This window comes from Mesoplodon bidens (assembly GCF_964165515.1).
Source record: "Mesoplodon bidens genome assembly, chromosome: 3".
Taxonomy (NCBI): Eukaryota; Metazoa; Chordata; class Mammalia; order Artiodactyla; family Ziphiidae; genus Mesoplodon; species Mesoplodon bidens.
Window position 1 is genome coordinate 125,137,545 of NC_138178.1, and position 15,326 is coordinate 125,152,870.

At 32.8% G+C, this 15,326-nt stretch overlaps 1 protein-coding gene across 5 annotated transcripts in view; it reads right to left on the reverse strand.

The window, feature by feature from the left end:
• Positions 1 to 7,174: 7,174 nt before the first annotated feature.
• MDGA2 (MAM domain containing glycosylphosphatidylinositol anchor 2) overlaps positions 7,175 to 15,326 on the reverse strand; it is an 820,633-nt gene continuing 812,481 nt past the window's right edge. For 4 of the 5 annotated variants that reach the window (XM_081227678.1, XM_081227679.1, XM_081227680.1 and 1 more), the window contains 2 exons: positions 11,890 to 11,995; positions 7,175 to 8,980 (listed from right to left, as the gene is read on the reverse strand). In XM_081227678.1, the coding sequence (XP_081083804.1) occupies positions 8,892 to 8,980; positions 11,890 to 11,995 (195 nt within the window). In that variant the 3' untranslated portion in view covers positions 7,175 to 8,891. The remainder of the gene's footprint in view (positions 8,981 to 11,889; positions 11,996 to 15,326) is intronic. The other variant, XR_014015308.1, reaches the window with a different exon arrangement.

Sequence of the window (15,326 nt, forward strand, 5' to 3'; positions counted from 1 at the left end):
GATTCAAATTTTTCACAATTTGACATCTCTGAAATAGGACTGCCTGTTATAACTTATGGTGTCTTACAATCACAGTAAAAATGTGGTTCTTTTTCTTCTTGGTGGTACACAGAATAATGTTGTTTTAGATTTCATATAGTATGGAGGCTCCCTGGATAATAAAAAACAAAAGAAATTGCTTATTAAACACTGTTCTTTTCAGTCCTGGGTCACTGTGAACAGGTGCCCACCTACATTCTGTGAGAGGCAAGATGATGGAAAGAGGACAGGACGACATCCATCATAGCTCAGTTCACACCCACCACGGGGGAGTCACCAATCATTTTGGTTTAGAACAGATGAAACAATGTGTGTGAAAACACTTGGAAAATGATAAATCATTATATTAATGACATGTATGTATGAATGTGTGCATATGCATGGGCTCGAAGTAAGATTATTAGAGAGAGTGAAAATAATCTGAAAATGCTCATTTCCAAACTTGGCCTATGTGGAAGGTAACAGATGTCATGATTCTCAACTTTATCTTCTTCCTTCTCTAAGAATAGCATGCATATCAGTAAAAACTGTTCATTAATTCTTACTGTGTTCTAGGAAATTGTGTCTTATGTAGTTTATGTCATTTGAGCTTCCCTGCAATCCTATGAAATACTATATTATTACCGATGATATTATCCCTATTTTACAGGGGAGGAAACTGAGTTGTTAGAGACATTGAATAAGTTACCTAAAATTGTATAATGAAAAAGTGGTGGAGAGAGAGTATGAACAGAGGCAGTCTGAAACAGGAACTCGCCTGCTGAAGTACATCTCAAAGGAAAATTTACAGAGAAGTAACCTACGTACTGTGAGTCCACATAACTAGGAAGGAGAAAGTGGACAGAGAAGCCATGTTGTAACCATAGTCACTGTAAAGGAAGGAAGAGAAAGCAGGAGGAGCATGTGGTGAATATTTGTATATATATTTATTGAAGTTCCTTTTCAAACTTACTTGATCTAAATATTTTATTTTCATTTTTTAGATTATGACCCACAACAGAATGCATCTAGTTATGTAATTTTCCTTTTCTCTCCTTTCTACTAGTGTGAACAATCTAGTTTGATCAGTTTCATTTTTAAATGCATCATCCACATCTATTCACACTGTCCCCTCTCTGTGACTTCATTGTTTATGTTTCTATCCTAGAAGCTCTCTCACTCTATTCTTTGAGCCTTTGCCTGTGTCTGACAGCCTGACATTCCTCATTCTATCTCTATTTTATATTCTGGATATGTAATCTGGACCTGTCCTCAGGAAAACTGTGAAATGAATGTAGTCTTTGAAATCCTGTACCTCTCGTCTCTGCATGCATCTCCTTCGTATTCCTTAGCCCCTTCCAGTAGGTCCAGGGTTTTCTCAGTCAATTTTGCTAGATATTTGAAGACTGTGAGCTGATAAAATGTTACTCCCAAATATTAGGGACTAATATATTTTCTTGATGGGAATATTTATAGTTTGAAAGAAGACTAAATGGAGAAAGCAACACCAGGCGTGAAGGAATGGACTGCTGAGTGAGGAATCTCACTCCTGGTGTGGGATGTTGATTCAGAATTGATATCCTTCCAGTGCCCTCAGATACTCCTGCACTGCAAAGGCCTTTTGAGTACACATAAAATCCCACTTTTGTATATGATATTGTCAAAAACTAAGTGAAAAATAAAAGATGCATGTTTATTTCATTAAAAAATTATAAGTGTACTACTTATTTTTGTAAATTAATTAACTATTAATTATTGTCTATTTGCCACATACTAGCACTGTACCATCTTTTATCTTGGGCTCATTAGCCTGCTGAATTGTGTCAATTTTGGAAATTGAGACATATAATTCAAAGCCGAAACAAAATAAAATAATAAAATTATAGTTGTCTCTGTTCAACACTGTTAACAATTTTGAAAATTAATTTCTTTCTCATTATTTTGTCCCATGTGTACAAATCTAGTTTTTGCACCTAAAATATTACCCAGAACTAAATAAATATCTTATTTTTATAATTGTGTTTTATAATTCAAATTATTATACAACCCTTTAAAATATTTGCATATTAAAATATACTTCGTATCATGTTTAGTGGATGACTGGATCCCAACACATATATACTACAACAAACTCTACAAAGGAGCTAAGACTTTGAATTTAGCTCACATGATCTCCTTAATGTAAAATTAAGCATAATATTCTATAATTAATACATTTTGGTTAAAAGAAGAGATTCTATGTCATATTATTCTCACGTATAAGGATGGCATCTAACACAAAACATGCAGAATTATTCTCCTTTACCTCAGTTTAACCATATAATGATTTTGTTTGCAGAAACATTAACAACGTTTGCCCTTTTATTAAGAAATACAATCATTTTCTGTTAAACTAAGAAGTGCCAGAAAATTGGGTTGGAAATGCTTAAACTGACGTTTCATTTTCCTCAACTCCTCATTTTTCTCAGCACGTAGAGGATGTCTTCTGTCCGTGAAATGTCATTGATTTTATAACTGAAAGGTGATATTACTGCTTATTTCCTACATTCATTGAATAAGTTCCATTCTAAATGTAGGTCTAAATCATGGATTAATTCAGTAATCATTAATTCAATAATCTCTATAGAACCTAGGTAATTTGGAAGCTCTTAAATTTGTGAAAAGATATAGTCCTTGTCATGCAGGAGGTTACAACTTCAGCTGGGAAGCAGATATGCAGACTACTAAGGAATAATTTAATGGAATAGAAGTACTATAGGAATCAAATATGGACAAAGTCCTTAATTTGACTATTAAACAAAAGAGCTTATGAAGAATAAACAGTACTTTAATATGCACTTAGGGAGCAGTTAGGGAGTTGATTTCTAAAGATGGTTAATAGGTCTGTTAATGTTAACTGTACCTGTATTTCCAAAATTTCATGGATGTATTTAGAGATATAATAACAAAGATGAAGAAAAAACTAAGCTAAATAGGCAGTAGGGAAACGATAATAAGCAAGTTTTAGGATTCCATTTATACTTTGGTTCACTCAACTCGTTGTCAAGCAGTATTATTTATTTCCTTCGGAAGGCCCACATATAGCCTACAGTGCCCCTGTGAAATATATGATTAAAACTTTCATCCTGGAAAACAGCAGCACTGTTAAGCTGCAGTCAGTCATTCACATACCATACAGAAGCCCACAGTTACTAAATTGAACCATCATTCTTAAATCACAGTTCATTCAGGAAGATTTTAGTGCCTACTTGTTTAACACAATCTTATAAATGATCCCTCACAAAGGATGTAAAAATCAACACATATCTTTAACGGGCTAATTGTGCTCCACTGCAGTGTTAAGTCTATAAAAGCTTTTTAATAGTGAGAGAAATGATGGCATTTTCATCTTAATTTGCAAATATAATTGCTATTCTAAATATTTTTTTGTTTCTAACTTCAGTGCTTATTGACAGCAGAAATTTCCCCAAAACACTAACAGAGTATTTAACATAATTTCATTTATTGAAAGAAAATCCAAGGGAAAATAACATACAGCTATCTGCAGAAGGAAAATATCAAAAGGAAAAGTAAGTTAAATCTAAACTTTGAGATCTAAAATGTAACTAATATTCGATATGAATTTAACACAATGTATATTTGATTAAATGTATACATGTAAATATACTGATGTCTCAAGAAATAAAAATGATATCCTGGAAATCCAGGACAACAATTAAAAGCCATATGAAAACAAACTGAAACTAATATGCTAATCCCTATTTCATAAAATTTCCCATAATTTTATTGAAAAATAAGAATATATTTTAGCTCAACTTATGGAAAATTAGTACAATTGAAATTAAACTCAATCAGTTGTAAATATTCCTTTAAGAAAACTATTTCAGTTTCTACCCCTGCCCTATTCAAATTTTGAATTCCAATTCCTTAATTCCAATATACTCAATGTAGGTTCACGGTAATGAAATCACCAATCATAATTTATTAAGCTTTATATTAATAATGTCAATAAAGTAGTCCATATACAAATATATGGAATATTTATCTCTCCCTAACTTTCACTTCTGTTTCCAAACAGACATAAACTTATGATAGATGGATTCTGAACTGGCATATTTCACATTAAAATTTCAAGTTTTTAAGTCTTACTTTTTCTATGTAATAATATATATATTTACTTATAAATATTATGGATACTCAGCAGAGAACTTTTTATACCGGATTTGAAAAGAAGTTCTGATCATTCTGTGGTAGCTTTTCTAAGCAGAAGTAGAAAATGCCAGAGACATTGCTTTTTAAAAATAAACACTAAGAAAACTAAGTAAGCTAGTTAACCACAAAGGGAACATTGTCGGAAAGGAAATAGCTTGGGATTGAATCCTATGATTTTATTGTTTTCACAGAAAATGCAATAACTCCTCATTGACATCAACTACCCAGTTGCAAGAAGAGTATACCTTCTGCTTTGCTGAGATGCAGACGAAGCAATTAGTAAGAAGTCGTCATCACCCAAGAGGAAAATGAATCTGGAATAAAATTTTTCCAGTTTAAATGTCTGTTGAGAGGCTCTTATCTTTGAAAGGCACATTTAAAAAAATGTTTTTTGATAAAGAACATGCATTCAATAGAATCCTTTGAAGGCATTCTATCAAACTCAGGTTATGTAGTCTATCAGTAACTTTCAAATCACTAATCAAAACAAACAAAAATAGATCATGAAAAACACCACAGCCAGTTTCATACAGTCTTAAGCATAGGACTAAATTAATTGTTCTTCAAATTACACATTTTGACAGATAAGTTTATTATAAAGTCTTTAAAATAAAAATGCATGTTTGGTGAAAAGTTAATATAGCTGTCATTCATATTTTGTCATTATTTTAAAATATAAAAGTAAAGAATGGCATTATTTTTTACCTTTTGTAACATGATGTAACAGACCAGCTGGTTCGTAATTCTCATTATTGTAATTATCACAATTCATTGCTATGCCAAAGTTGATGCTGTGATGTAGGTGAAATGAAGTACCATTAGTTTAGCCTATTACATGACATTGTGATGCACCATGCATTTTTCAAATCTCTTAAAGAAAATTTAATGGCAGGCCAAACTTCTAACCTACTAAGTGCTATGAATCACATAAAACCAGAAAACATTTTAATCCAGGGATACATGGCATATTGTACTTCATAATAGAACTAAAAAATAGGTAGCAGGAAAAAAAGAAAAAGAAAGAAAGCAGGGCTAGGTATGTATATAATGCATGTAAGAGAAGACTCAGATTTTTAAAAAGCACAAAATAAAAGTTATGTTATTTTTAAATAATGTGTATTCAATGAGTATTTAATATAATCCTACAAATACGAAGGGGCTATTATTACTACTGAAAAGTAATAACATTGGGTATGATTTGACACTTCTGGTAACATTGGTGAATTTCAGTACCTAAGATGCCATGTTTTTAGGATGCATTATTATTTTATATCTAACTACACAGAAATGCTGCTAATTATAGTTAAAATAGCCTGATTGCAGAGATGTTAAAATGTGGAGAAACAATCATCTCTGAACTGATGAAAAAAAGTAATGCTTCTAATTAATTGGGATCAACTACTGGCAGTAGGAGATTACATGACATAATCTTTCTCCCAGGAAATTAAAAGCTCCATTGCCTAATGCCTTCCTACGAAAGAACAACAACAAAATATTGCCATCAATTACACTTAAAATGTGTTATCAAAAAGGAAAAGGGGGAATACATTGGAGATTTCAACTCATATACAAAAAAGTGTTAGGAAAAGGAAGGCAGTTGGTAAACAGGTAAGCGCTTTAAAGTTGTCATTATTATAACTAATATTAAAGAAGGGAATACTTAATTTATATTTCACATATGCTGACCTTTAAAAAATTTTTGCATTTTTATCCATTGCCTTTCAATTACAGCAACTAAACATTTGCTCTGGAGTGAAAAACACTGATTCTAAGTTTGTTCATTTATATAAGTGATCCAGAACCCATTTAAGTTATAAATTTTAACTTATTACCATATCAATAAAGTTGATTGCTTTGCAGTTCTGATTACCCGTTTGTTCTTGGCACTCATCTGCAATTTCTCAAACATTTAATCAAAATTACTTTCTGAAGTACCAGCAGGTTCTCATGAACTTCTGAAGCCTTGCGTATTCTTACTGTGTGAAAGGTTATGGAAAGACTTTAGTATTTTATGAATGTTTAGTAGTAGAACTGAATCTTTTGCTTACAGCAGTTTCTTTGTGCAGGGTTACTTAGGAAAAAAGACTTGATTATTTTCCTGGAAAGGATACATGTATATCCAAATATTCTGAATGTAGATTTTGTTTGTTTGTTTTTTGCAAAAGCCTCACTCAAAGATCAGGGAGAGAAGGCGGCAATGAGTTAAGCCTCTCTTTTGATCTAGAACATTTTCATTGATATTATCAGAAATGAGTATGCAGAAAATCAATTTCAAAATATGATCCGCTAATATGGGATAGTGGAGAGACGTGGTTAGTTGCCACATAAAATGGAAGTCAAGGTGAAGGGAGATTTAGTAAATATTAAGCTAAGTGCCTTGAATATTTTTACTTTAATCTCTTTGGTTTGATAAAATAGATGGGTGACTATAATTTTGAAATTCTTTCAATATGCCTGATTTGTTCAAATATGTTATAAAATTCATTTATTTATTCTGTTTAATTTAAAGAACATGGCTTAGCTCAATTCTACCATTACCTGGATATTCAGACTGGTTCCCTCTTTAACTATGAAAATACACATTATATTCCAATTCATATTTGTTTCATATTTTACTTTCAAAAGTTTGACTTTTTTTTTACAACTATTACAAATAAGGGAGAGTGCATCAGAGATTTCCTATCAAAATTTCTTCCTGCAGACATTAAGGTATATGAATCACTGAAGATTTATCCCATGGAGACATAACCAGTAAATTGTATAACTTGTCTCATTTTGGTGATAAGTGAACATCGTTCAACAAACACACATACTGCTTTTCATACCTTACCTGGAAAGAGGCTTTATTGAACATAGCTGTAAAATTATCTTTTAAGTTGGATTACTGAATTTGCACAAACATTTCTACAGAATTAAAAAAAAAATCAAGCTTTGTCATTTTTCCACTACATTTTGTTGTGCTTTTTATATTAATATTTGCAAATGTTATAATTTAATACTTATATCCCAATTACTTGCATAATCAGTTTTTTTTTTAATCCTGGGGTGTTGAAAGAACATATAATAATAATAATAATATTCTTCTTTAGACAAAAGTCTTTTTAAATGAAGTTAAAAGCTGAGATAATTTAAGGAAAAAAAATCTTCAAATTTTCATAACCAACAGGTTTAAGTGAAATTTACAATGCATTGGAAAACTGGCTGGTTAAAGGTATGATTTGTCCTCAGGTAGCTCAAAATCATTTTTACAGGTTTTTGTTTTTTTGTAAAAGTGTTTTTTAATCTTGGTAAAATAATAAAATAATATTTCACAATTTTCACAGAGTCTGACTAAAGGGCAGAGGCATATTACCCTCAGTGTCTAGAATAAAGCCAGATTTTTTCAGGCCCAGTTCCACTGTAGAGTTTGTATGTACTGCAATCACAAACATTTTCTTGTTCCCTCTAAAGCTAGGGCCAATTCCATTTCAAATGGAGGTTAGAGTAAAAAATCACTCCTGTTTTACCACCTTCTGCGCTAAGTATTATCTTAACAACCTTTTGCTCTGGTTGACCCATTTAATAACCTGGAAGAAAAAAGTGTTGCTCCCATGTCTGGTCTCAATGGAAGTTATTTTCTAATGGACAATAAGCCGAAAGGCCATGGCTGTCTAGGAGGTCAAACAACAAATATCTTGTCTGCATGGGCTTACGCAGCAGCTTCGGTCCTTTCTTCTTCAGAAGCGGCTTTGTTTTCTTGCCTGTAATTTGCACATTTAGGCTCTGTAGTTTGTTTATAAAACAGTTTTACACAAACCACTCTTAGCAGTGCAAACTTCTGAGTTTAAAATTATTCAGGCTTGTTTCATTGAAGGCACTTGGTTTCCATGGCAATTTATAAAAGATGATGGTTTGGTTTCTTCGTTGGAACAGATGACTTAGTTTGGGTGTTCAAGTGGCCGCAAGCAAACTCCGATAAGCCTGTGTAATATGTAAGCCCAGGTTTACCATCCTGGATAGTAGTGCATGCAAGAAGAGACAGCATACAGTTATCTAGCTTAGCCATGGGAGGAAAACAAATAATAATAATAAAGGTGGGATGGGGATAAGGTGGGGAGGAAGAAGAATGTTGTAAATAATTCTGAGTTTGGGTTATTTTCAAGGAATGGTAACAACCAAAGGTAAAAGGGCCTACATTTATTTAATTCTCTATGCAAAACCTTCTCAAAAGGAAAATAAATGCCAGCTCTTCACGTACCCTGTTTACAGTGAGGTTTTTGTTGGCAGGCCATTAGGTTTCCATGGTAACAAGCAAACTATTCATGTGAAACAAAACCAGCCATGACTTTGTGCTTTGACAAGGATTTCTATAGCTTTTTTTTTTTTTTTCCGAGTTCAACCAGATGACCAGATGACGCTGTAATTTTTTTAGCCACAAAAGCACCTGAAGGTCTCTTCTCTACTCAGGTCAAGATTTTCTTTTATTTGTAGTGCGGAATAAGTTATATTTCCATGATGTCTTTTTATCCCCAGTGCTTAAAAAATTTGTTTTTATTATTTTATTTTGAGTCAGTAGTCAGTGGAGGAATCTTTGGTAGTTTGTTTTTTCAATGTCCATTTACAAAGACTCTTTCTTCATGCCAGTGCCTGGTGAATCTTTTATAGCCTCTGCCAGGGTAAGGTCACCTTCGAGGACTTAAGATAGAGATGAGGACGATAACCGGAAAAAGCCATATATGTACTAAAATTCCAACAGCACCATCAACAGAATCTAAAGACAAGGGAAGTAAATGCCAAGAAATCATTAAAAAGGAGAGTAAGTATTACATGTAGTTATCAATACAACTTCGGTGAACAAATAAAACAATTTTAGTATATGGAAGATATTTTTGGAAAATACTTGTTTTTTGGTTTGTTTTTATTTATCAGCTTCACTTCCAAGACAAGTGAAAAGGAAAGTAACTTGAATATATGGTGAGGCATTTGATAAAATTAAAATATTTTCAGATTTTAAATTGATATGCTATGCTACAAAAACCTGTTCAGAAGATATTTATGTGAGTTTGTGGCTGAGCTCAACCTCAGAGTTCTGCTAGCCACATGAAGGCATGCACTCATAGAAAATTCTCAAAAATCTAAAAGGTCAGCTTCATTTTTTCTTTTTTTAAGCTTTCAGAAATGTTTAAGCTTAAAGACCACTGAAAGAAAAACTACTCTTTATGAAAACCAGGTAGGGATTGTTATGGGTAGAGAAATTAACTACTGCAAACAGTGGATTATACATATCAGGATCATTCTATTATTTATAAATTGGGTAAATAATTTTCTCCTTAGTGTAATTTTTTAAAGTGCTATGAAGTCCATTCTAACTAAAAAATCTCTTTCACCAATCTGCCTTGAGATTCCTACTGTAACTGGTATTTCGAGTAAAATTCATGTACAGATGATACCTCTTAGAATGTATAGTTTACCTAGGAGGACTAACATAGGCAAACCCAATAATTCATTAACCTGCCTTAAGTTACAAAATGGCTCTCACCTAGGAGCGAGCTGGGTTTTGAAAATAAGAGACAAACAATCTCAGCTTTTGATAGTGTGGCCATAGTACTACATTTACTACCAGAGAGGGGTTGGAAGCCTGAGCAGTTTAGGAAGAGGCCTTTGGCCTCCAAGCTGGTTTGTACTTAGAATTTAACATTAATTTAATATTCCACAAACACTATTCATCAAAATGAACTTAATAAGTTATAGTTAAAGAGATACAAATGTAGCAGAGTATTTTCTCATACCAATGAAAATATTTTTGTTCAATTAGAATTGTTTCCTCTGATTTACAGAGGCTAAATAAAAATACCTCCAATAAGTATAGATATATCTTACTTGAAATAGTCACACTTTTTCTTGGATTTAGTAGTTTAAGAGAAGAAAACTGATTATGAAAATGTTCTATTGTATAACAATAAAGTGCCTATGGGTTTTTATAGTCATTTCACTGTGGCTACATTTCTGCTTTCTCCTTTTTGGGGAGTAAATTATGTTCTTTTGCTTTCCTCATTTGGAAAATTCAATTCTATTTATACTAATTTTCAGTGATTTAATTATCAAAATGTAAGATTTCTGTATCAGATGGTAACTATCTTTAGTTAATATAGTGTTTGTTACTATCACTGATTCATGTTGTGAAATTCAAAAGAAATCCCTTTTTCCTCTGAGAAGAATGCTTGCTTTTCTGTGCATTTGACAAACCAACTTCATTTGGATATAGATGCTGGTTTTCTAAAGAAAAGTTAGCCAGACACAGGGAGAAACTTTTACTAAAATTGTTACTTGAAATGCTAAGTGTAATGACAAGAAGGTGAAAACTATGAGCAAAATGGCTCATTGTTATGTACAATCTTAGTTTTTGTCTCCTAACAATGTTTAAAAATGGAGTCAATTCAGTTTGTATGAGCAATCACTGGGTAGTTGTACAAATTTGACTTTCAACATCCAGACTGATATAATTTCTCACTAACTATACTCAATTAACAAAGACCCTGATTTGCTCTAGACTTATACAAAGTGGATTTTCATGCTCTTTTTGTAAGTGCTAAATAATTGAGTTATTTGTATGTATTTAGTTTGATTGATACCTCTTTAAATGACCACAAAATTAAAGATTTTAGGTGGGCCTATGAAAATCCTTCAACTAAGAGGAATTTTTCATAAGTATAATTTTAGATTTCTCACCTTCACATGAATAATATAATGAGGATTTTAAGAAACAGCCCAACACGTAATTCTGATGCTTTTTGCATCAGAATTTTTTATTTATAGTTCTTTTACTAAAAATGGATTTTTTGTGAAAAACATACAATTTGAAGATATCATTATTCCATAATATTCAAACCAGAATAAAAGGTGAAATCAAATTACTAAACAAGATTGTGATGCAGGTATAAGGAGATTAATTATACCAGAAAAGAATTAGGGTGATCCACTACTTAATATATATACTAAGGCTCTTCACAATATTGAATCTATTAAAATGGTTGGCAAAAGTTAGACCTACAAAATACATTCATAAACTCGGAGGAATAAAAACAGCCATGGCTATATAAATGTGTGCTGAGTATATAGATTAGCCAAATATTTTAATAAAAGTGAAAAAATCCTCTGAAATTAATAATATAAATTAAGAATATTTAAAAATCTTAATTAAAAACCAAAGTGTGCTTGCCTTACATAGACCTAAATCAAAATTACTTTTATTTTAGGTCAAATAACTGAGTTCAAATGCTTACCATTGGATTTAATACTTTGATTTTAAAATATAATTAAAATTTTAGGGGGCTTCCCTGGTGGCGCAGTGGTTCAGAGTCCGCCTGCCGATGCAGGGGACACGGGTTCGTGCCCCGGTCTGGGAAGATCCCACATGCCGCGGAGCAGCTGGGCCCGTGAGCCATGGCTGTTGAGCCTGTGCGTCCGGAGCCTGTGCTCCGCAACGGGAGAGGCCACAACAGTGAGAGGCCCATGTAACGCAAAAAAAAAAAAAAAAAAAAAAAAAATTTTAAGGTCTCATGCATAGGAAATTTTTAAATAAACTAAAAGTAAACTAGTTTTAACAATTAGACGACATTAGTTTTATTGTCATTACATTACTTTAACATCACACCAACTGATCCAAGAAAAGACACTTACTCTTAGTCGTTAAATCTTGTTTTGCACATTCTCCTTCTGCAATTGATACATCATCAATGGCAATGTCGCCTTCTATGCCAGGACCTCGAATACCTTCAAAAATGAGCTACAAATATGAATAAAACAAACCTAAATGTAGGGCTTTGATTTACAGATGAATTTTTATTGAGAAATCGAGGAGCCAAACCTAAAATTGACTACAATCCTGTCATCATTTATTATTGATGGTCTTCAGAATTCTTACTTGCAAAAAACATAAACTTTCTCAACAAAACCAGTAAGATCTTCATTGTATAGCATAGTTTTCCATATTACAAGCTCTGTGTCAATTTTAAAACAAAACTAAACTTAATTGAATAACAGAATAAAAGCAGCTACTATTACAAATTGTATCACTTTTTGTTTTCAGAGGTAAAGAAAAGTTTTTCTCTGAAATAGATTCCCTCCAATGTTTTCTAAACATATCCCATAACACTGGTTTTCTAGAAATATTTTATGGATTAATGAGTTCCGGGTTCACTGCGTCAGTATTATGTTTAATGAAGCACAGAGCAAGGGTTTACCATCTCTGTAAAACTGTTTGATCTCTTGCAAATACAGTGAATAAATTCATCATATTCCCCATATGTTTTGTTTCTAAACCCTTGAAGATATTTATGGGTTTACTTATGTTGAGTGTTTAGCAGCAGACCTTTGAATTTCCAGTATCTAGAACAATGGTTGGCACTGAGGTAAGACATTAGTGTTGAAAGAATGGATGAATGAAATCAGTCTCCATTTATTACTAAATTCTAGATACAAGGTCAATATAAGGACAATCAGCAAGTTGTTTTTCTTTTTTTAAAGAAGATGTTGGGGGTAGGAGTTTATTAATTAATTTATTTATTTTTGCTGCATTGGGTCTTCGTTTCTGTGCGAGGGCTTTCTCTAGTTGTGGCAAGCGGGGGCCACTCTTCATCACGGTGAGCGGGCCTCTCACTATCGTGGTCTCTCTTGTTGCAGAGTACAGGCTCCAGATGTGCAGGCTCAGTAATTGTGGCTCATGGGCCTAGTTGCTCCACGGCATGTGGGATCCTCCCAGACCAGGGCTCGAACCCATGTCCCCTGCATTAGGAGGCAGATTCGCAACCACTGCGCCACCAGGGAAGCCCCAACTAGCAAATTTTTATTTCATTTTTATAGAAATAAGAGTCTTCTAAAATTTTGTCTTATCTCACAATTACTCCTTGCTTCCAGTAAAACCTTTTAAATCTTTTGATACTAAAAAATAACCTATGCATGTAGTGATTATATTCCCAGAAAATTTTCTACATACCAAAATGAAATACCTACTTTGTTTTTTCCGAAGAAAAATTAGCCTAATAACTGTTTTCAACATCAAACTAATGTGTGCATTTTAATACAATTTCTAGCCTTATTTCATTGCAACAAATTGGAGTAAAAGTCTGTTTTTATCAATGCCAAAATTTTTGTTTTTCAAAGTATCTTAATATGACTCCTTAAAGGCAAATTTGTGATGAATTTAAGAGAACTTACACTACTTTTGTGAAGGCTAACATTGTTCTCTGATATGCTATCATAATTTTATCGATCGAAATATCTAAGTAGTAGAGTAGGGCCATTAGTTACCACCTTTTGTATTGAGTCCTTTCCCCCACTTAAATATGGTCTATAAGAATAAGAATAATTTGCATGATAGGAAAAAATTTGATAAGAGAAAAAGATTTGGGAAGTTTTTATTATTATATTATTATTATATTTAATTTGTGTAGAGAGGGTTTCCTGCTTACCTATATTGAGATAAGTATGTTAATAGTGTCCAAAATCATTTCTTTGAAAGGTATCCAATTTGTCTTGTCACTGAAGCCAAAATAAAATGGCAAACCAGAGTTAAAATATTTAGAACTAAATTGGCAGTATATGAATTCTCCATCCTCAGATAGAATCAGGAATGAAGCATTAATTTGGCTGCCTGGAAATGATAACTTGCATTTGACTTAGGGTGGTGTTTTGGAAGGTATCTGGGTAGTAGCTACACAGCCCTCAGAAGACTATTTAAATTGCAAGAGAGAAGATTAAAAAAAACAAATGAATGGTATAAAAATTCAAGAGCACTGAATTTGGAAAAGGAGAAGTCATTTTAATGGCTGCAGAATAGTCCATGTTATGGATGCAACAAAATTTATTTAACCAGCATGTATTGTTATTGTTAGACATTAAAATTATTTTCAGTTATTCTGAACAAGGCTGAGATGAACAAGGCTGAATTTCATATGATTATTATACACAATTATTATATGGTTCTTTAGGGTCATTATAAACTGCCCCTGTCAGCAGTCTATCTGTGAGAAGGCATTGCCTTTTTCCTAACCATAGGTTTTTAAGAATTTAGGGTTTTTTTTTTCCCTTTTTTTGACATGTGCTGCTTACCTGGTAGAGAATCAATGTTAAGAGTAAATCAATAGTATTCCCACCCCCTTCTTAGTTTCAGTTATGTGATGCTGAGTCTTCTCTCCTGAAGATAACAACATGAATGGAATGTTATCTTGGAGAAAGTCAGAACTCAAAGATTCATGCTATAAGAGTCTGATTCCACAAAATCAAATATTTTCCACTTTGCCCCCAAGACTAATACTTTACTGAATGAAAGTGGAGGGCTGTCATCACAAATTTTTCTTTTAGCAGTTCTTTTAAAGGACTGAATGGAAGAAAATGTAGATTTCTCCCTCCCAGTCAAGTTTAATTCTGGAGGGAAGCAGGAATAAAAATGTATTAGAAAAATTTTGTATGGTGAAGAGGAATCCTCCTCAAGCACCAAGAGTTTTAATTTTAAGAGGTGGAGTAGAAAGAGAAAGGGAGTAAACACTGCTTGTAGAACAGAATTCAGGGTTTGTAATGTGGCTATGGCAAAGATAAGAGGATTGCATTCCAGTATGATTTGTGTGGGAAGTGAGATGTTGGTGAAAAGGCTAATACAGGTAGGTTAGAATGTTCTGCACCTGCTCACACTTGAAATCTAAACAGATGAAGCTGAAGTCATAATCCTTGCATTGGGAAGGATGCTGGAGGAACACGCTTGAGAGACATGGATTTTTCCATCTTAGGTATGTAGAGGAGAGTAGATAATAAAATTATCCACAGTTTTTCTTATTTAAAGTACACAATTATTTTCACTTAAAAAGTTGCTGTTACCTGGAGACGTGTCAATATAAAATAATGGCATTATTTTAAAAATCAAAATTAAAATGTCTAAATCATCAAAATCATTCCTGAACTTTTCAAAGCTTCTTTCCCTGGAATGATCTTGCCATTGCTCAAAGGATTTCAAAACTTCTGTTACTGACTTTAAAGTATTAAACACTCCTACTTTTCCTATTAATTTTCTTTTTCTTTTCTTCTTTCTGCCTCGCTGTGCAGCTTGCTCAAAAACCCAAGGT